General features: G+C 34.0%; 1 protein-coding gene across 3 annotated transcripts in view; it reads right to left on the minus strand.

Annotated features, from left to right (window-relative positions):
* Positions 1–23802, minus strand: part of SPOCK3 (SPARC (osteonectin), cwcv and kazal like domains proteoglycan 3) — a 506317-nt gene that overhangs the window by 315942 nt on the left and 166573 nt on the right. For all 3 annotated transcript variants that reach the window (XM_017887898.1, XM_017887896.1, XM_017887897.1), the window contains one exon: positions 3646–3691. In XM_017887898.1, coding sequence (XP_017743387.1) covers positions 3646–3691 — 46 coding nt within the window. The remainder of the gene's footprint in view (positions 1–3645; positions 3692–23802) is intronic.

A 23802-nucleotide genomic window follows, 5' to 3' on the forward strand; every position in this document is an offset into this window, starting at 1 on the left:
CTATTCACACCAGTCTTAGGTTGCCAAATGTGATTAAGTGATCTTCCACACTTTCCATACTGATTTCATACTACTCCCAATAGTATTACATATCCCAGATCATGGTCTCTAGTAAATTGTCATAGACTATGGAAGCTAAAACTGATTTTTTTTTCGTGAGACAGTCTTGCTCTGTCGCCCAGGCTGGAGTGCAGTGGTGCGATCTCCACTCACTGCAAGCTCCACTTCCCGGGTTCACGCCATTCTCCTGCCTCAGCCTCCCATGTAGCTGGGACTACAGGTACCCACCACAGTGCCCGGTTATCTTCACTTTTTTTAGGAAACACGCAAACCTCTTAAAAATGAAATAGGGGAAAATCAACTTATATTGATATAATATGGATGTCCATAATTCAGTGAAAACATGGTAAATTAAAACTAAAATACTCATAAAAGTATTTTAAATGGTTTCATGTTCAACACACCAATAAGCTTTTGAAAATAATACTTGAAGGAAGAGTCTGTCATCAAAAGTGAGAAACATACAAGAAATGAACATATCTCATGTCTTTTCTATCTAGATGATGCACACTATTTAGATGGAAATAGGATTATTTTGCTCACTCCTCAGTGTGGTCTACAACTAGGTTGATTAATTTGACTCAAAGCCACAGACAGATACACATATCTCAATCTAATTGTTGTTCTATTTTTATTTTTTGATACAAAACTTTATTACATGTTTATCAACCATATATGTTCAAGAAATCAAAACTTGAGATCTGACAGTCTGTTGTGGGAGGTCAGGGACCCTGAACGGAAGGACTGCTGAAACCGTGACAGAAGAACATAAACTGTGGAGATTTCATGGACATTTATTAGTTCCCCAAATTAATACTTTTATAATTTCTTGCACCTGTCTTTACTGTAATCTCTGAACATAAATTGTGAAGATTTCATGGACATTTATCACTTCCTCAGTCAATACTCTTGTGATTTCCTATGCCTGCCTTTAATCTCTTAATCCTGTCATCTTCATAAGCTGAGGATGTATGTTGCCTAAGAACCCTGTGATGATTGCATTAACTGCACAAATTGTTCATAAAGCATGTGTGTTTGAACAATATGAAATCTGGGCACCTTGAAAAAAGAGCAGGATAACAGCGATGTTCAGGAAACAAGGGAGATAACCATTAGGTCTGACTGCCTGGGAGCCAGGCAGGACAGAGTCATATTTCTCTTATTGCCAAAAACAGGTAAGATAAATATTGCTGAATTCTTTCCCTAGTAAGGAATATTAAAAATTAACAGCCTGGGAAAATAATGCATTCCCAGGGGAGGCCTCTAAAAAGGCCGCTCTGGGAGTGTCTGCCTTATGCAGTTGTAGATAGGGATGAAACCCACCCTAGTCTCCTGCAGTGCCCCCAGGCTTGCTAGAATTAGGGAATTCCAGCCTGGCAAATTCTAGTCAGACCTGTTCTCTGCTCTTGAACCTTGTTTCCTGTTAAGATGTTTATCAATGACAATGCATGCACAGTGGGACATGAAACTTCATCAGCAATTCTAGTTTCGCCCTGGCCTTGTGACCTTGCCCTGCCCATTTGCCTTGTGATATTTTATTGCCTTTGAAATGTGATCTCTGTGACCCATACCCTATTTGTACCCTCCCTCCCCTTTGAAAATCGCTAATAAAAACTTGCTGGTTTTGAGGTTCAGGGGCATCATGGAACCTGCTGACATGTGATGTCTCCCCCGGACATCCAGCTTTAAAATTTCTCTCTTTGGTACTCTTTCCATTTATTTCTCAGACCAGCCAACACTTACGGAAAATAGAAAAGAACCTACGTTGAAATATTGGGGGCTGGTTCCCCCGATAATAGTCCACAAAATATTGTTTTAACTTTATTTCTAACATTTGTTCAAGTTAGTGGTAATATTGCATTGCAATTAGGAAATAGGTTTGGGGGTTCAGACTGACTGAATCTAAATCCCCACTCTGCCACACTGTGGGAATATAACCTAGGCAGGAGCTTAACTTCTTTCAATATCTTAACTTTCTCATCTACTTTGCAGGGCTATAACAACTAAATTAAATAATATATATCAAAAACTTGGAGTAGTCACTCAAAATAGGACATTCTTCATAAATATTAGCTATTATCATGTCATAAGCTTATTCCTGCCTGATATAATATTTTAAGTTAGTGGGTTAAAACCTCTCTGAATAGTAAAGCAAATCAGTCTTGTATCATTAATTGTTTGGAAGACTCTAAAATAGCATTATTTTTTTTAAGAGAGATAAATTACAGTTCTACACAATGTCATGCACACATAAAGGAAAATAAAAGCATCTTTATTATAACTGGATGCACTGAGTATGACAAATTCCACAGCTAACACCCATTTTACAAGGTTTATGATTCCATCATAAAAATTCATTTCCCAAGAAAGCCAGCAAATAACATCTCTGTCTGCATGTCATTATTTTTTTATTGCCTGTGTTTTAGAGCATTGGCTTGACTTATTAGTAACAAATTCAAAAATAATTCTTTTATAATTTTAAAATGCTGATCTCACAAACACACACTGGATGATAGTGAAATCAAATGAAATATATAAGAAAAAGTCATTTTAAGAAGATATCCAATTTGAATGACCGTTTCAGACTCCATGTTAATATCAATGTTGATGATGGTCTATGTCTAGGTCCACACAGGTGGTTTCTCACTCATACAGCATGGGTGTTGTAGCATTCACCCCAAATATTAAGTAAAAATCTGGTAACATAGCAAAATACTCTAAGCTCTTTTAAATAACATATTATGCCTTCATCATCTAATCACTTACCTAAACACTCTTACAAAGCCTTCTATTTTTAAGTATGACTACTTCACAGAGTATTATCTTTTGCATGGTTACTATATACTCTATGTAAAGAGGAAACTTTTTTTTCCTACTTTGCACAGACTATAGAAATTTACAAAAGAAACTTTAAAAGTAAGATACTTTTAAATGTGAACTTTAGTAAACAAATCTCTTTAGTTATTTATGTAACTATGATTGCTTGGGGTTTGATATGTCCATTCTCATTGCACATGTAGAAGTATTTCCATTTTCATCCATATTTCCTGTTTTCCATTTAAAGGTAAGTTAATCAGAATTGCAAGCTGTTTGAAAAGAAGTGGGGAAGCCCCAATTTTGTGTAACATTTTTCCTGTTGGGTCTTGTTAAGACCTCAGCTGAGTCTAATTATGAATTTACTCACCTTAAAGAAAACCTTTTATTAATTGGAAAAGAGGCAAAAAAAAGCCATTTGTTTTAAAAGTTTGCACAAATAAATCTATTGCCCAGTGAATGCACTTGAAAACTGGATGAAGTGACTTGTATCTACTGATAAAAATAAACCTGGTAACGTTCAGAAGCCCAAATCAGTCATCTAAAACATGTATCTAAAAATAAAAGACATCCTGACATAATCATGATAACTAATTGCTTACTTCTAAAATATTATGCTGAAATGTAAGTAATTATTGCATAAATTTTTCCATTCATGTAAGCTCTTGTATTTAGTATTTTCAAGCCTAACCACACAATAAATATCATTTCTAAAAGTACAATTATTATGAACATGTAAAGATTTTTATTTTAAAACAGTTAGATTCTTACCCTGATCGAAGGGTTTTCCCGGACTCCAAGTGCGGAAATAATCATCCTAAGGGGGAAAATAATGTGAATTGAGTGCATATGAGTAATTAAAATGCAAGGATTCATATAAAATCTAAAATTAAATATGAAACACAGAAGCTGTATACAAACCTCTACTTCCTGCAATGGCAAGCAGCAAATTATAAAATAAATAAATAAAAATAAAAAAGAAACAAGAGAAAAGAATAGTTATCAAAAGGAACACACTGTTTACAAGTTACAGAAATGTCTTCCAATAAATGTGTTCATTTTCATTGCAAGTCAATGGTTAATATAACAATTTAACTATTTTTGGTTGCCACTTCTCCTAAATATTGCAATGCTTATTTTCAATTACAATTCAGCGCATAATATAACATGCAGATAATTACCCTAAGCTAATAAGCTATAAAGTATCTTACCAGTTTCCAATTACACAACTTCATTGTCCCCTAGTACAACAGTAAGTGGAACTATTAATATAGCAGGGAAAATACCAAGTGATTCTGCAATGGCCTATGGAGTATAAATATGCTTTATGCAAATCATTCTCTTGTTAATCAAATATCTAAGGAGTTCATCAAAATGCAATCTAGAGGTTGAATAACATGCACACCTAATTAAGTCCTGCCTAAAGTTTAATTCTTTAATATGGAAAAGAATCAATGAAACATATTTACAATATACTTAGTAAATATGGCAGTACAGCACAAATGTAGGGCAAAGCATACTGGAAAGAATTTTGAAAAGTAAGGCCAAATAGACTATGTCTATTTATTTACTGTTTTTACCACTCTAAAAGCCTTATAAAAGTTCCTCATTAATATCATATTTTATTATAAATTAAAAAGATGTCACTGTTGAAATTAATACACTGTTGTCACTATGGTAACCTGCCAGAAGAGAGTAGCACATCATGGTGAAGTTGTAACATTTCCAAGCTCTAAACTGTTAGACCCACTCAAGTCAGTTAATTGGAAAGCTATAGAAGCTACAGAATTCAAAAGGGGTAAGCAGGGATTCCTTCTCTTTGTATAAATTTAAGGGGTATAAATGCAGTTTTGTTATATGAATATCACATAGTGGTGAAATCTCAACTTTTAGTGTAACCATCATCTGAATAGTGTACATTGTTCCCATTAAGAAATTTCTCAGCTCTCACCCCTCACACCCTCCCACCCTTCCAAGCGTCTCATGTGTATTATTTCACTTATAAGTGAGAACATGAGGTGTTTGACTTTCTCTTTTTGAGTTGTTTCACTTAAAATAATGGCCTTCAGTTCCACCCATGTTGAGGCAAAAGACATTTTATTCCCTTTTCATGGCTGAATGGTATTCCATTTTCTTTATGCAATCACATGTTGATGGACAGTTCAATTGAATCTAATATATTTACTCTTCCGAATAGTGCTGTGATAAACATACGAGTGCAGTTATCCTTTTTATATAATGACTTATCTTCCTTTTTTGAATCTTCTTTCTAGCCTCTTTTTCAGTGTCTCCACTGTATAAGGAAGAAAATGCAGCACTGATTTTGATCATAGAAATAAACACAATCCTTTAATTTATTTATGAAAATTTTAAATTAAGTTTCAGAAGTTTTTTTTAATGTGACTAACAGTTAATCAACACTTTCTGAAATTGCACTCCACCAACTTCAAATTTTTTAAAAAATGAAACAAAGAGAAAAAAAATGACATCACCGTAGTTGATACATTTATGTCCAGATAGGGTTATATTAAGAGGAAGGCAAATTATAGCAATCTATACACATAGATTTTCCACTAGATAATCTACGATTAGATTAAGAAAGGATAATGCTACTAGATAATTAAATAAACACTGATTATTTATTGTCTTTAAAACATTTTTAAATACAATTATAGCATGATACAATTCTTGGAAAATTAGACTTTCAAATGAAATTACTCCAATAACCGTCTCAAAACTTGAGCTGAGCAACGTAACATACTCATTTAGTATCTTTTGTTTTTAAAAATGTATCTTACTATTTGATGATGATGACTATTATTCATTCCAAGCATGGGGAGGAATTGGGCTGCTATGGTTTTACATCTCTCCTGAAGCAGAACAGAAAGCTAGACATGCACACATGAGTGATGGATTTGGAGACAGGCAAACCAGAATTTTAAATCTGGCTCTACCACTCATTGGTTGCATCACTTTAGAAAAGATGACGGCCTAGACTATCCTCAGATTCCTGTGATGAAAGTTGGAAAAATAATATCTACCTATTTGAGAGGGAGATATTGGGATTAGTTATCAACTGTGTAAAATGGCAGCACCATATCTGGAATAAAGGAGGTGCTAAATCTTAATAGCTACTCATAAGGGTCAAGTTTCTGTGTGTCAGTGTCTTTGGGTAACACCATGGACAAGCTGTCATTACTGCTCACCAAATCCTTTGTTTTTCTGATTTCTTACAAGCAGCCATAAATTCCTCCTCCTCCTATTTTCAAATCCAATGCTCTCTCCAAAAAAAAAAAAAAAAAAAAAAAATTTAAATGTAGCAAAATTTTAAATACCTACATTTATTCCTATAGTAAATGCAAGAAGAAAAATGTTTTTGCTGTCATCTCAGATTATTCTGACATGGTACAGCTACCAGTGGCAACACCAGAAAAGATGTGGCTAAGTTTTTATTGTAATAGTGACTCCATTCATATAAACATCACAGAGTCCAAGAAGGCGGAAAAGCTGTAGAACTGACATTGTCAGCACTGAAGTCACATAAGTCAAAGCGGCATGTTTCACACAACACACAGTGTTTGCAATACTGAATACCTGAATAGATGAGCAGGAATTAGGGGGGATGTATATTTAAAAAGAATATAATTTTGGCCGGGCGCGGTGGCTCAAGCCTGTAATCCCAGCACTTTGGGAGGCCGAGACGGGCGGATCACGAGGTCAGGAGATCGAGACCATCCTGGCGAACAAGGTGAAACCCCGTCTCTACTAAAAAAATACAAAAAAAAAAAAAAAAAAAAAAAAAAAAAAAAAAAAAAAACTAGCCGGGCGAGGTGGCGGGCGCCTGTAGTCCCAGCTACTCGGGAGGCTGAGGCAGGAGAATGGCGTAAACCCGGGAGGCGGAGCTTGCAGTGAGCTGAGATCCGGCCACTGCACTCCAGCCTGGGCGACAGAGCCAGACTCCGTCTCAAAAAAAAAAAAAAAAAAAAAAAAAAAAAATTTTAAAATCTAACCTCAACCACATTTAATGATCTTCCTTCAGAATAATATGGTCAACTTGGTGCGTTTGGGACCACAGCTATATAAAAATCTATAATCACAATTGTGAAACATGAACTTGGTTCTCTTGGTTATGTCAAGGGCAATCTTGAAGTCTGACCACAGTGGGGATCAGACATATATATGATGGAAAAGGAAAGTAGCCCCACTACTAAGCCATTTTTAGATATACTCTTTGTGTTCTGACATCATTAGACATTTTTTTTAATTAAAAAAAAAAACAGTTTCACCTCATTAAATCTTAGGAATTTTGTCAGGATGAGAAATAAAAGTATTTTCACGTAAGTGTTCATTCAGGCACAATTTCTTTTGTTCCAAAACCTTTGTGTGAATATTGGTTGTTCTCAGGCTTCAATTTATATCCAAAATAAGCCAACTAGGGATTTAGAAAACAACTACAAGAGATGCCTTCAGTTGGAGAAATTCTGGGTTTAAATGACTGAAACCAATCCTGAGTGTTTCAAGAAGCAAAGTTGGATTCTTGTCACACACGTTCAAAAACTTATGGAGTGAATTACAGAGACCATTAGAATTTAATATTAAACCACTGCCAACTTCTTGTAGTTATAGAAATAATAACTGCAAGTTGTCCCCAAAATAAAGTCTACATAAAAATTGGACTTATGTATTTTATTGTTTAAACTGTCTTTTTCCTTGTGGTTTTAATGCTGTGTCCTTTTCTCTAATTTTAAATAAAATATATGTGCACTTTATTGAACACACCTATGTATTGTAGAGCATAGTTTCTCATCCTTAGCATTATTGATAGTTTGAGTCAGATAATTCTTTGTTGTGTTAGGGGTAGGGAGACTATTCTGCGCATTGATCACTATTTAGTACCATCCTCTGCTTCTACTCGTGAGACACTGGTGGGGACACTCCCTCAAAGTGTGACAAAAGGGAAAAGTAACAAGTTATTGCCAAATATCCTCTGGAAGAAAAATCACTCATGTGAAGACAGCTGATGTAGAGTTGTTGGTAAATAAAAACAAATGAATCAAAATACCTTACAACAAAGTACCGCTACTAGTAGCAGATTTTCTGCACACATATTTTATAATATTGAAAGCATATTAAACATTCTATGTTAAATGCAGATTTTTGTGTAATATTTTATTAAGAACATTTTACAACTGTATGAGTTTTTTTCTCCAAAATATTTAATGGCTATATAATACCCTTTGGTATCGACTTACTGTCATTTATTTAACTATGCTCTCATATGTCTATGCTCTATGCCTTTATATTGCTTATCATATTTAGCTATAATAAATAACATACAAATATATCTGACTAAATTTCTATTTTCTTATAAATACAAAACATAACTATAAGTTCAGAAAGGTGATTAGTATAAATAAACACCACACCCAGTATGGAGAAGCTAGTTTCCTGTTCCAATAACTGGTTACAACTAGACTTTGTACAGGTGAAGTGGGTCGGAAGGATAAGCTTACATGGAAAGGTCAACTGTTTGGTTCATTTGTGTCCACACAGCTACGTCTGTACTGATAAACTCTCCCATTGTCTGAAGGAATAATTTGGATTGGCAAAGAACTAGATCAGAGATTGCTTAAGCATCCTCATAGATTTTGATACAGAATCAATTGGGAATAGGAGATCTTGATACCCAAAAGCTCCATAAATGCCTACAGATGAACATAAAAAGAGTAACACTCAGGCATTATGTTAGCCACTATCAAGCCATTTAAGCCATCCCAGTGGCTATGAAGAGCTGTTTCAGCAATAAAGTCTTTCTAAAATCTATGTTTGAAAAAAAAAAATGCTTACAAACCATCACACTTTTAAATATTAGTAAACAGAGACACTAATGAAGTCTACTGAACACAATTTTGTTGCATATTTTCACAACTATTTGGCAATTTATATTAACTGCTATAAAGTATTTTAAAACTATGGAAAAAAGATCACATCATTATCAAGTGAGACACAGAGGATAATACTTTTGAAGGCACACTTCAAATACAAAATGAATGTCAAAGTGATGATTATCAATTGTAACTATTTTTGTTATAGTATGCTCATATTCTAAGCAAATATGACAGTCTCGATCTGGGTGGGTATAGAATATTCTGGTCAATCTATATAAAAAGAGTTTAGCTAATAATATTCCTATAGTATTTCACTTTCTTACCTGAAGTGTGATGTCACTGGGATTTCATATAAGACCTCTGTATAGAGTCATCCATTTGAAATACATACAAACCTACATTAGATTCAGCTATGGTACTGCCAACTATATTTATTAACATTTTATTACTAAAATGAACATCTTAGTAATACATCCTCCCTTAAAGTAATAGCATCAATGCTATACTATACCCAAAAAGCAGACAGCCTTTTCCAATAGTACTGTCTTACTTTGTTTACTTTGTTCTTTTTAATTCACAGTCCCAACTGACGTTACATTGTTTATTAGTTTTTCTTTTTTTTTAGAGACGGAGTCTTGCTCAGTCGCCCAGGTGGGAGTGCAGTGGCGCGATCTCGGCTCACTGCAAGCTCTGCCTCCCAGGTTCATGCCATTCTCCTGCCTCAGCCTCCAGAGTAGCTGGGACTACAGGCGCCCGCCACTACGCCTGGCTAGTTTTTTTGTATTTTTAGTAGAGACATTGTTTATTCTTAAATCATTCAGGATTACATTTTATTATGTTAATAGTTATTAATTGTATTTCATTAATGTATCACTGTTTAAAATGTTTAAAATGTCATTTTTCCTCTTGTTCCAAAAATAAATACCTCACTGTTTTACGAGTGATCTCATTCACATAACAATTGGCTCCAATTTCAGTTAAATTAGGATGAAAAAAAATTTAATACAATGCTAAAAAGAATAATTATGAAGATTTAAGGATGAATTTGTCCTGGAACAAATTTTCAAATTTTAGCTTAACAATTTCAATTAATATATATTAGAATGAAAAATAAATATCGAAGAATTCAAACAGCAAGGTATAATAGAGCATCAGGGAAAAGACCAAGCTTTTAGAAGAAGAAAAGTCTAGGCTTGAACCCTATATCTACCATTTACTCTGATATTTACACTCTTTCAATTTTATTTTCTGAAAATTGAGACTAATCATGTGTTCAGCTTTGTAAATATTAAATTAATGCATACAAACTACTAATATAGTTCTAGTTTACAATATGTATTTAAAAAATGGCACTAATTATTTTATAGCCAGAAAACATTCTAGTATTTGTCACCAATCATTATGATGCTATAAATAAATATATCTATTAAATTATATCATGTAAAAATAAAAATTTTGAATAAAATATATGGTATATTTTAGGAAGATTATAAGATATGGAATAGGTGGTTGGAAAGCAGATTTTTGATAATTCCACTGTGACCCCTGACCCTTGACTTCTGATGCCAAATGTACATAAATTATGACCTTATTAATCTTCCAGTGTCATATCAGACTTAGGATTTTACTTTTTTCAACTGTTCCAATAAATATTTATTATGCTCCAATATATTCTAAGGAAAAAGAAAATTGAGTGGTACGTAGCTGGTGACTTCAAGGAGCTCAGGATCTAATGTGAAAGCCAGATGCATTCAGAACGGACTAAGTATGTAAAGAGAAACCTATTCAAAGCATGATGGGAGCAAGAAGAGAAAACCAATATATCGCAAATGTTGCTAGTGAGAAGTCTTCATGGGGAACCTAACTTATAAACAGGTTGATATAGGACATAGGAACCCAAAAATTTAATTTCCCAAGGTATCTGAAGTATTACCTAGTTCTTCCTAAATTTAGAGATAAAGAATCCAAAGCTTCTGTTGTATAGGGATAGATGATCTCCAAAGATGGCCTTTGTCAATGGCTTTCCTCACTGCATATTCATCCTGCTACTTACTCATAACAAAAGATGAATTTTCATCCTCCTCCCCTTGAATAGCATATGTTTTTATGACTGTGACTAATAATATGTGGCAGAATGGCATTCAGGACATTCTAGAGCTAGTTCATGAGAAACCTTTCTTCTAACCACCATAAGAGAAACCCAAGCCACACAGAGAAGCCATTTGTCTATATCCCCTGCAGAGCTACCAGATGACATCCAAAATCAACTACCAAGCATGTGAGAGAACCGTTTTGAACTTCCAAATGACTCAAAATTAGGCATCCATTTTACTGCCATCACTTTAGAGACTCAAAGTGAGAAGCAGCCAGCTAGTCAAGTCAGAATACGACATCGTAAGATAAAATAATAAACTGTGGTTTTAAGCCACTACATTTTGGGCTGGTTTTTAGTGAGTTGCTTTGCTGCAGAACAACGAATAGCTGGAAGGTCTCCAGGTTATACAATTAGTCAATGGTTAAGATGAAAAAAATATACAAGATATTGAGTCAGGTCAAGTGTGTCTTTCATAACACCACGTCTTCAGATACACAGATACAGAGCCTCCAAACAACCCCTTGTTCACAGGATTTTGCTGTAATTAATCACGTAAATCCTTCTAGTGTCTTTCCCCTACCAAGCATCTGATGCTAAATGTTGGCTTTAGCCTTAGGAAATGGTTATGTAAGCTTATAGAAGAATCTTAGAGAAAATCCTGAGTAATCATGCAGTAACTTGGCTCTGCATAGGAATGTTAATCTGTATTCCATCCATATTTCTCTGAGATTTTCTTTCTTATCCACTGGCTTATTTTCCTTTCTGGATTTTTCATTAATCCCCTACTACCCATCAGTTATTCTGAATCCAAACTTACTTTCCTGACTAACTTCCCAGTCTTGACCTACTGGTTTCTATTAAGTCTTGCTTGAAAGCAACAACTATCACTGTTGAATTATTTTTTCCACAAGCCAGGAAGTGGAAAAATGGGTCCTAGTCTCAAATTCCACCCAAATAGAACATAATTACAAACACAACAAAAATTACAGAAAGTGTTTTGGGCTCCTAATCTTCTCCAGGAAAGAAAAAATTGGGCCAGAAGTTTCACACTGAAAGGTCCTACTTTTTCCCAAGGAGAAGGTCAACCAGCCAAATATTCATAATTGGGGGAAGTATAAATGACAGGGAGACCCCTGATTTTTAACCTTTCTACAACCATTTTATTTTCATTAAAATCTCCATAATCAAAGCAAAGTTTAATATGCTATTGTTCCACTTATCGACAAATACTTTGTTATTTTTTTATATCTACACAGAAATATAAATAATATAATGATTTTGTAACTCTATGCTAAGGAGTTGGGAGGGAAATTTTCTATGATTTTTGTTTTTTGTGATTACAATCTCCCAAACCCTGTCAAACCAAACTTCAGAATTTTCCTATTATAATTAACTTTTATTGCTTCCTCTATTTTGATAGATCAGCTAAATCATAAGGCATTGCTAGTTCTAAAGCTAAAAAATAGCAATGGCAGTCTGTTCTTTTTGGAAATACGTTATATATTATGGTTTATATGTGATCTCATTTACACATCTCATCTTAGTATGGGAAGAATGGCCAGCATAATAGTTAAGCCAATACATTTCACAAAAGAGGAAACTTTCCTGTGTAGAAATACTGAACACATGATTTGATCACAAAATAGATTAGGTAAAGCTTTGTCTGGGTATAAAGGAATTATCTATATGAGACGAACTATCTGTTTCAAGCCCCCAAGTATTACATTTATTACTCAAGTAGCACTCATTTTTCCATGTTGTGTACTAGAATCCTGAAAGAATTCATTTATAACACTTTGGTGAGCCCTTTATTTTTTACAGAGCATTTTACGCTCTCTGACTCACCACAGATTAAAAACATAAATAAAATAAATTGTGTCAAAAGGACAGTGCCACTGGGGCAATTCCTCATTTGTCTCTGAAAGTCTCTGAAAATTGAGGTTAGAATCCCTCTGAATATATAGAGAATATGTACTGGTTAATTTTACATTGATATACAAAACTTATGATTCACTTATGTCAGAGAAAGGCACAAAGAAATACTTTGCCTCAATGAATAAATTAAGAACTTTTTTTTGTTTGTTTTACTATACTTTAAGTTCTAGGGTACATGTGCACAATGTGCAGGTTTGTTACATATGTATACATGTGCTATGTTGGTTTGCTGCACCCATCAACTTGTCATTTACATTAGGTATTTCTCCTAATGCTATCTTTCCCCTGGCCCTCACCTCCTGACAGGCCCTGGTGTGTGATGTCCCCTACCCTGTGTCCAGGTGTTCTCATTGTTCAATTCCCACCTATGAGTGAGAACATGTGGTGTTTGGTTTTCTGTCCTTGTGATAGTTCGCTGAGAATGATGGTTTCCAGCTTCATCCATGTCCCTGCAAAGGACATGAACTCATCCTGTTTTATGGCTGCATAGTATTCCATGGTGTATATGTGCCATATTTTGCTAATCCAGTCTATCACTGATGGACATTTGGGTTGGTTTCAAGTCTTTGCTATTGTGAATAGTGCCACAATAAACATACGTGTGCATGTGTCTTTATAGTAGCATGATTTATAATACTTTGGGCATATACCCAGTAATAGAATCGCTGGGTCAAACGGTATTTCTAGTTCTAGATCCCTGAGGAATTGCCACACTGTCTTCCACAATGGTTGAACTAATTTACACTCCCACCAACAGTGTAAAAGCGTTCCTATTTCTCCACATCCTCTCCAGCATCTGTTGTTTCCTGACTTTAATGATCGCCATTCTAACCGGTGTGAGATGATATCTCATTGTGGTAAGAACTTTTAAATATTAAGAATCTTCATTGTAACTATATAGACATTAACACATGTAAAAACATTTAAGAAAAATAGTGGTTTGAATTTATTACTTACTCACCCTCTACCAGCAACTGTTCTGCACACTTTACTCTCAATATCTGCAAGAGGTAAGTGATTCTATCACTCCCACTGTACAGATGGGAAAGTGAAGCAAAGAGAGATTACATATTCTGCTAAAGGTTACACAACTATTTAGAAGTACTCTTGGAATTTGAACCCCGGAAGTGTAGTCCAAAGCCTGCATTTGAAACCATTCCAGCATACCACAGGTCAGCAGCCATGATGGCCTATGGGCCAGGCCCACAACTTGTTTTTGTAAATAAAATTTTATTAGCCGCACTCCTTCTTTTACATGTTATATCTGCTTTAGTGCTTACCACAGCAGAGTTGAATAGTTATGACTGAGGCCATAAGGCCTGAAAAGCTTAAAATATTCACTCTCTGGTCTTTTACTGAAAAAGACCACTGTACTAAACTACCTTATACTATCCTATACCTCACCCACAAAAGAAGGCTTAAAAAAGTGAAAAAAAAAAATATTTAATGGAATACTTCTCTATTTCCATATAGGAAACAAAAAAAAAACTTTTGTGGAGATGGAGAATATGTTTCTTGTTCTTAAAGAACATTAATTTTAACAATGTTAATAGAATTTGCATAATTCTATTCTAAAATCTTAATGTCTCTAAATTTTCTAAGTACTTTCATTTTTCTTTTCTGACCATCAGTATCTCATCTAACTTTGGATATAATCTACAGATGAATTTATCATATTTTAGAAAAGAAATCACGATGTATATTCTGAAGCCAAGGAAAATAAGATTATAAAACGCTTTATGATGTACTATACAGAAAAAGTTTTAGACACAGGTTGCAAATATCTATTCTACATTTTCATGATCCTCAATTTAAAGTGAAAATCAAAGGCTAAATTAAGGTCAAGCACCTCTAAGTACTAAAAACATGCTTCTAATCCTAGAATGCTTCTTAGATTAGTAAATCAAAAGTTTAGATATTGTTTACTGATTAAGCAAAGTAACAATACCAATATCTCCATATTTATTTTGCATTCTTTGTAAAAATTTATGTTTCCATATGTGCAATAAATATAAACATTAATACATTTGTATTATATTAATAATGTAAAATATTTATAGTATTTCTATATTTATTTTACATTTGATATTTATAATGGCATTATCTTAGTGTTTATAATTCATAATTTTAAATCATCTATGATGCTAAATACTGAATATAGTTTATAAGACTAATTATACCATCAAATATAAATAAAAAATAAATTTATATAACATATAAATGTTAAATGCATGTCAGTCTGATTAAATATTTTCATACAGAGTCAACAAAAATACAGAGCTGTTCAAAATTTCAACCAAATACTGTGTAAAATAAAGAACGGTCATCATAAATGAAAGTAAAATAATAGTTATCTTTCTAAGAAAGTGCTATCCTGAAAAATGGTGCATTCATTGTTTCATTATTGCATCAAGAATATATTTCTGTGCTTTTTTCCCCCTCTAGTAGCAAAATAAGCTATTTTGTATTGTATACTGGTTAGGGATTAAGGAGGATGTGTTTATCACTGAACTTTAATTATTTCCCTTGGAGTTCTTTATTGTGATTAATACCTGTGAATACCTTTTTTGAACATATCTGTTTTTAGACACAAACTAAAAGCTGTTTTGTTCCCATTGAGTTTTATTTTGTTTTAAAATGCTATTTTAATTTATTTCATTGTTGTCATTTGGTTTCTACATGTATAAACTGAGAATCTGATGCATAGTTGCTGTTATTTGTAGTAATAGTGTTACATTCATAGTTCATGGTTTCTAAACTCTTTGAACTAAAATATGATTCATTCTTATCTAAAAGTTTTGCTTTGTGACTATTATATTCTTTATTATCTCTTTAACATTATATAAACAGAAGACTTTCAAAACTCCCTTTGCACTATTCAAAAATTTAGTATGTGGATATATTGGGGTTTGTCCCAATATTTGGTTTTAGATTTAACCTTTTTCAAAACACTGAAATAATACTGCCAAATAATCAACCTGAAAGTCAAAACAGAATTATAATAATCAGCAAAGGGTCATGTGGAAGATAGCAGCTAACAACAGTTCCCAGGAATCCACTTGAGTTTGCAGTGGCAGTACGTGATTCTCCCCCTTTTTTTTTAGCAAAGATTTATCACTTGTCTATAGGTACAAAATAAATTATGCCAAAATTTAGCAGCAACAGCAGAAATCTGGGCATGATTTAGTTGAATGCTGCTGCCTGCAACTCTTCCAGGTGGCTGAAACCAAGGTGTCAACCAGGGCTGCCTGCTCCGCTGAAGTTTTGACCAATTATCTTCCAATACTTCACGTATTTGGGGGCAGGATTTTGTTCCTGGCTAAGTTTTGAACTGAGGGCTTCAGTTTCTCACTGACTCAGTTCAAGTTCCTTGCCACGTGGGCCTCTCCATTGGGCAACTCACATCTTGGCTTCCCTTAATGTGGGAACTCCAAGAGAGCGTGAGAGGATGGGTAATATAGAATATGATCTTTTTAAATCTGATTTCAAAATGACATCCTATTGCTATAGCACTGTTTTGGGAGAAGTGAGTCACTAGCCCGAATTTGAGCACAAAAGCATGAACACCAGAATGTCGGGATCATGGCGGCCATCTTAGAGGCTCTCTTCCATTCAGGGAGGGCAACGAGTTGCTGGAAAATCTCTGGAAACTCTTTTTCTCATTTGATAAAATAGTGATTCATTTTTTCTATTGTCAGGAATTTCAAAGAAAGAGAGGTCAAATCTCACTCATTTCCTTTAAAAAAAAATTTATCGATACATAATAGTCATACATATATAGAGAGTACCTATAATGTTTTGATACAAGTTTACAATGTGTAATGATCAAATCAGGGAAATTGAAATATCCATCACCTCAAGCATGTATCATTTTTGGTTTAGGAACATTTCAATTCCATTCTTAGTTATTTTGAAATATACAATAAGTTATTGTTAACTAAAATTGCCCTATTGTGTACTCATTTTGTTTAATTTCAAATTCAGTAAACTTTGCTGTGTGTTCCTGTACTATTTGGCAGCACTTCTAAAGCTATTTGTCATGAAGAACCAGTTTTTTTTCCCCCAGTCGGTTACAGAACAAACCTTTTATAAAATACAAGAAAATTAACCACGTAAAATTGAAATAAAACAAAGACATGCAAAATACAAAAGTAAATTCATTGCTATTAGAATGAATCAATATATAATTTTTTTCTGTCAAGTTGCTGTGAAAGCTTTTCCAATGCTGACACTCAATTTCTGCACCCATCCCACTCAGGTTACAGAGCAGCACCACTCTGTGGACGATTCTTTGAGCCACATTGATCTCTGTGACATAGAGAAATGTAGTTAGAGATGTGTCTCCCAGACTTGCTGCCTCAAAGTTTGCAGTTTCTGATAAAAATCTATGAATTCAACCAATAATAAAATGTCACATCTCCAAAAGTCTGTGAATATTTCAGTAATTTGATAACTGGGAAACGTACAATTAAATCATTTTTGTTTATGATAAAGGGAGATAAACACAATAACAATATTTTGCTTCTTTCGTTTTGTTTTTTAGAGATGAAGTCTTACTCTGTGCCCAGGCGGGAATTCAGTAGCATGACCACAGCTCCCTGCAATCTTGAATTCCTGGGATCAAGAGATCTTCCTACCTCAGCCTTGAAAGCAGCTAGGACTACAAGTGCACACCACCACACCTGTCAATATTTTATTTCTATTTTGTATGTGATTTAGGACATATATCTGTTCTTCTCTCTTGCATTAGTCTATGCCTATCAAGCAGCTATCAACAAATGTAGCCATGGAAGATAAATATGTTTGCACATTTAAAAACTTACATTAAAATGAATCACAGCATTAACAAGAAAAGAGACACCAAGCCATTGAAAGACATCGAGGGAAATATCATATTACTAAGTGAAAGAAATCAGTCTACAATGGCTGTATACTGCATTATTCCAACAGTATCGCATTCTGGAAAAGGTAAAACTATTGAGGCATGAAAAGATCAATAGTTGCCAGGGTTTGGGTGGGGAGAAGAATGAGGCAGAGCCAAAAGGATTTGGAGAACAGGAAAACTATTTAGTGCCATACTATAATGGTGGATACAGGCCATTATACTTTTGTCCAAATGAGTAGAATGAGCAATATCAACAGTGAACCATAATGTAAACTATAGATTTGGGAGGCTAATGATATGTCCAGAAGGTTTATTAATTGTAACAAAGTGGGATCACTCTGGTAGGGATGTTGATTATGGGAGACCTGAGTACTGGAGGCAGACAGTATATGAGAAAACTCTGTACCTTCTGCTTGCTCAGTATTGCTAGGCACCTAAAACTGTTCTAAAAAATAAAAATATAGTATATTAAAAAATAAACCTCAGAAAAAGTTTATAACATAGCTAATATTATATAGTTTGCATTTCACATCTCTAATTATAATGAACTACACACAGTAGAAGATTTTAAATAATGCTTACACTCTATGCAATGGAAAACAATGTAAAAATTGTATCGTGTATGTTCACAAATATCCCCTATAACAATCTACAAAATAAACAATTTTTTAAAACTGTACAAACTGCTTATTTTCTTAGGTGTCCACTAATTAATTAGGCTTATGCCGCAATGTGAAAATATTTTTTGCATTAGCTGATATAATAGACAATAATGTATAACAAGAAAGTCAAAAGATGTGATTTCAGACATCAAAAACTAAAAATTAGAAACATTTTAAATTTTATATATTCTTTTGATAACTTAGCTTGCTATTTTTATATCCTTTTAGAAACATATGAGTAAATATATATTTACCATAATTAAATCAAGTCTGCACATGAGATTAAAATGAATATCTAGCAATCTGAGACTTACGTGCAAAACTATGCATGGAATTGAGTTGATATTTTAGACGTTGCATTAAAATATGCCAATTGAGATCAAAATAAGAAGCAAAAAATTGTACAGATGAAATAAACCAGAAGGTTTCTCATTTCATTTTATATTAAGTGACTTTAAATAATATATGCATCTAAAATAATAAGATTCCTTTAGTATGTATTTTCTGATTTGAAAATGTCAGTTTTAAAAGGATAATAATTTTCATAAAATATAGAGATAGGTTTTCAAAGGATAATCATTCTACATATACACACAGACTCCAAAATTCTTTAGAGGCAAATAATCCTGCATTGTCTACTATTTTGCACTAATGTTATCTCAACTATAACAGAAAAAAAGCTATAGCACAAATGAAAAGTGTAGAAATGAAACTCAAGGATGCACAAGATATTCTTATCTAATTGCATCTTAGCTCAAACTACTAGAACATTTTTAAGAGAACAAGATTCCCTTTAGAATAATCCTGTGTACAGAAAGACTATATTACATGTGTTTTAAGTTAGAAAAAAAGAAAGTTGCTTCAAACATCTAAGACATAAAATGCTGCTTCCCTGTTCCTTCTTTTGAATAAAAGGAAAAGAATGATTTTCTAATGTGGCCCAATACTAAAATTTAACAAATAATTGGTTTTATCGATGCTCTGTCCTCCTCATTTTCACCTTAATATGGCCCAAAGTTAAGTAAGTTTTAAATGTTATAGAAGAAAATATTACTATTGGTAACCATTGTAAGGTATTTTATACATTTAATTTCATTATTTATTGCACTTAGTACTTGCAGGTGAGTCCATTCATAAATGTAAGAGAGGAAAGAAAGATGGAAGGAAAGAAGGAAGAAAAGAAAAAAGGAGGCAACAGGAAGAGGAAACGTGACTTTAGTTTAACAAATTATTCCTTTAACACCTTTATACCATACCATGGTAGCTTCTAACCACTGGAAGATGAAATACATAAACATAGTCTCTGCTCTCATGTAATTTACATTCTATAGAAAGAGTCATGGTAGCAACATAATGTAGCTACATGTTAATACAAAGCTACAAATAATACAATGTTAAACCTTCCTTAGTTTGACATGATCAGGGTCAGAACGCATGCTATGAGAGCGATGGCTTAGGTATGATGTTTCATGCAGAAGTATTAACAAAAAGACGGAGATGCAAGAATGTATGAGAAATCTAGAAACTACAGGCACTATCAGATCAGAAACTCTGTATTATCAGGTCATAATGTTTATTACTTACGTGTATACCTATGTGTATCAAAATCACACAGGTCATAACTCTGTGTGTGTGTGTGTTTGTGTGTGTGTGTCTGTGTGTGCAGAGGGATCTGGAGTATTGGGAAGGAATGGGGATGGGTGTAGGTATAGCAAAAGATAAAGTTGTCTGAGGTGAAATAGATAGGCAAACTCATAATCAGAGTTGGTTTTGCAAGATATATATTTCTTATTTATTTCCAGATTCAAAGCAAGTCTAAGTATTTTAAGGTTGATGTATGCATTCTGGAAAAATCAACACATTAATATATTTTCATGAGTCCTTAATACCTAGAGAGAGTTCAGGTATTAAGTTTTTATTGAATAATAATAATAATGATAACCCATAATCACCCTATGATGCACGTATCATCCTTTACCTGAATTTACAGATAAGAGGTTAATTTTATTATGCTTCAATTTTCTAATGTTTAATTTTATTATTTAATTTCCAAGTGCAAGTAGCAATCTGCTATGGAAAATAATTTAGGAATCCTAACCTAAATTATTATTGTGTATTGATTTACTCAGCAAATACTTACGGTCCTCTTATATTGCAGCTCTAGGCAAAAAGTAAAGTGCCCCCTGTGTGCCTGGAGCTTACAGTCTGACTCTAGGGCTTTGTGCTCAATACAGTTCTACATAATTTTTATAAATAAGAGAGCAGTTCTACAATCACTGGGAAGATCTCTGTTTTTCTAAATTTATTCTATTTTGGCGTTTACATTTTATTATTTGCATCTCCAAATGGGATCTGGGCAAATCAAAAAAAAAAAAAAGAAGAAGAAGACCTCTCCAGCATTTACAACAGTATATGTGCAGAAATCTTAGATGCAGGCTCAAAGATACTGTCAAATATAAGAAAAGGAAACATTGAAACACCTGTGAATATCTGAGGTACATTTTGAAAACACAGAACTAAACCTTATCTCTTTCCTCTTCAAAATGTGCTAGTCTTCACAACTTTCAAAACTATTAATGACTTTTCAAAGCTTCCCACAAAATTGTTTTGCCAGTATCCATTCATGAGGAACGACCTATATCCTTGATAGAATCTAATTTATGCTCCTTGCTGTGTTTCCTCTTAACATTCCTGGATTTAATTATCTGGAATAAACTGTTCCTCTTGACAAGAAATACTGTTTCTTGGTTTAATTCCATGTCTATAGAAATTTAGAATCAGCATCCAATAGAAACGGGGAAAAATCTTTATAGACTAAATACATCAAGAAAATAGATGTCCATGGAACATGGTGAAAAGGGCCATTTCCTTAGTTTTCATCAGTGATTAGATGCCAAAAACACATAAGAAAGAAAAAATTCAAATGTAATAGTCAACTTCTCTGTGAACGTGTGATTAATAATGCCAGTCAATTGAATCTTGTAAGCAGTTCAGAACGTTGTTAATTACAGTTCAGAGGAAAGCAAATTCAACATCAAACACTTTTAAGCAAAAGTAAATAGGATTTTATGGTGTTGGCAACTGTAATGTGTTTTGAGCAGTGCTGAGCTACTTTGTACATTAGCATAGTTGTTTATGGACTTGGTGATATGATATTTAAAACATACTATAATGTGGGTATTAAATTAGATCAGAAACCGTGCCTACCAGTTTCAGGGTGGGAGGCCATATGTGCTATAAAGATAAAAGGATTTAGACAGTTGAAAAAGCAGTGAGTAGAGTTTGAAATCCCTACAATGAAGAAGTCGAGAGAATCTGCTATCTGTGTGGAGCAGGTAATTTCTCACCAAGCAGAGTTCTTGCAAAATGCATAGATGGCAAATTTGCCTTTAACAGATGTTCTCCACTCCCACCATTTTCCAAACCTGAGTACTTTTCATGGATTTTGGCCTTAGAACTATGTATGTCCCTAATATTCAACTGCTTACTCTCTAAGTTAGTTCACCTTGCAGGTGAAGAGACAATTTGCCATCAGCATTGTCTGATTTATGTTCTGTTGCACAAGTGGCTGAGGAAGTGAGAAGGCATAAGAAGGTCAGTTGACACTAAGGAATGCCACTTGCAAACGAGTTTCCAATTGTCCCAACAATTAGTTATTCGATTGATTAACTTTTCTTTTATATTGCAAACATTCCCTGAGAACATGCAATCGGTCATTCCTAAGAAGCAATTACAGCAATCTTGAGCAGTACTACACTCTTATTAACGGGAATGAGCCTTTCTCTCATCTCCACCCAAAGGAAGTAGAAAGGACAAAGAGTCATTTAAGATCATACGGCATTTTACGAAAGCAGAGCTCTAGGAGGGATATCTAAACAGAATGTTTAAAAATCTATAGGGCAGCTTGAGGGATTAGGCTAAGAGTGAAATTTAGAAGAGTAAGCGGAATGACAAAAACAACAGCTGCCATGCCATTTTGACTCAGATTTTGATGGTAGTCATACTATCTACCTCTACCTACCTGAGATAGAAAAAACAAATGACATGTTAGATTATCTCTTGCAAGGAGGCTGGGAGGAGGCACACCCACCAGAAGTCAAAAGGAGATCTTGAGATTATTGTTTTCTCTGCCAACTTCTTATCTTATCTTGATGATTATGTCCTATATTCTTCTTCTTCTTCTTTTTTTTTTTTTTCTCTGAGATGGAGTTTTGCTCTTGTTGCCCAGGCTGGAGTGCAATGGTGCGATCTCGGCTCACTGCAATCTCCACCTGCCTGCCAGATTCAAGCAATTCTCCTACCTCAGCCTCCCGAGTAGCTGGGATTACAGATGTCCTATATTCTTGATGATGACATCCTATGTTCTTCAAAGAATACTTCTTTGAAGATCACTCAATAAATTCCTGTTTTTGCTCTTATGCTGGCTTTTGAGGCAGCATGGCATAGCAGAAAATCTAGAAATAATACAGACAGTTGAAAGTTCTAGCTCAACAACTAACTGGTGAAGGTCACTGAAAAACTTACATACTTTCACCTTCAATTTCTTCAACTGAAAAACTGTGAATAATATCATCTTTGCTGGGCTTTGAAGATATTACTACATGGAACACATAAATACACCAAACACAATTTCTGGCATTTAACAAACTTTCAGTAAACAAAGTGTTGATGTCTTCTTTTTTTTATTGCTATGAAATATCATTAAAAGGAAAAAAAAAGTCAGTGGCTCTCCTGTTAACACTATAGAGAGTCAACTCTCCATTCATATATTCACTCACTCACTCAGGCATATTATGTTCATGCGTAGTTAATATGAAATAAAGACAACACTAACACATCATTTCAATATTTCTGCCACAACCCCACAAAAAAAGGAAAAGCCAAACCAAGGATGGAAAAATACTTTTACAACAGGATTGAGATGTCATTAAAATCTCCATCTGGAGAAATCAAATGGGAACTCTGTGAATGACTAAAGATACAGTAGCAACATCAGTAGCTGGAATACCCTGGGAAAGAGAGAGGCAATGAGGGAGCCAAAAATAGGAGAAAGTCAAAAGGATGGCTAAGTAAAATCTACAGCTAATATGTAATTGTAAAGGAGAAAATATATAGATACAGAACTGATGAGGCAGTAGGAGTAGGGAAAGCAAAACTGAATTTTATTAAGATATAGGAGGAAACCAAAAGAACTGTCTAGCTTCTGTCTCATCTCCTGAACGGCATTTCATTCCAGCCTTCCTAATGTCAAGCTGTAGTATAGCTTTGCTCCTCCCGTGAATTCTCAGTGCATCTCTCTTATCAACACCTGCATCATCAGACTCAATATCCAATACTTAGGGTACTCAAGTGAATCTCTGTCCTGACAAACCCAAATCTCACAAATACATCATCTGAGTGGTAATTTACTTTAAATACTTTTGTACGAAGAGTTTGAAGCACATGTGTGCAACTTATGCTTAA

This window comes from Rhinopithecus bieti, unplaced genomic scaffold (genome assembly GCF_001698545.2).
Source record: "Rhinopithecus bieti isolate Rb0 unplaced genomic scaffold, ASM169854v2 scaffold_16999, whole genome shotgun sequence".
NCBI classification, from domain to species: domain Eukaryota; kingdom Metazoa; phylum Chordata; class Mammalia; order Primates; family Cercopithecidae; genus Rhinopithecus; species Rhinopithecus bieti.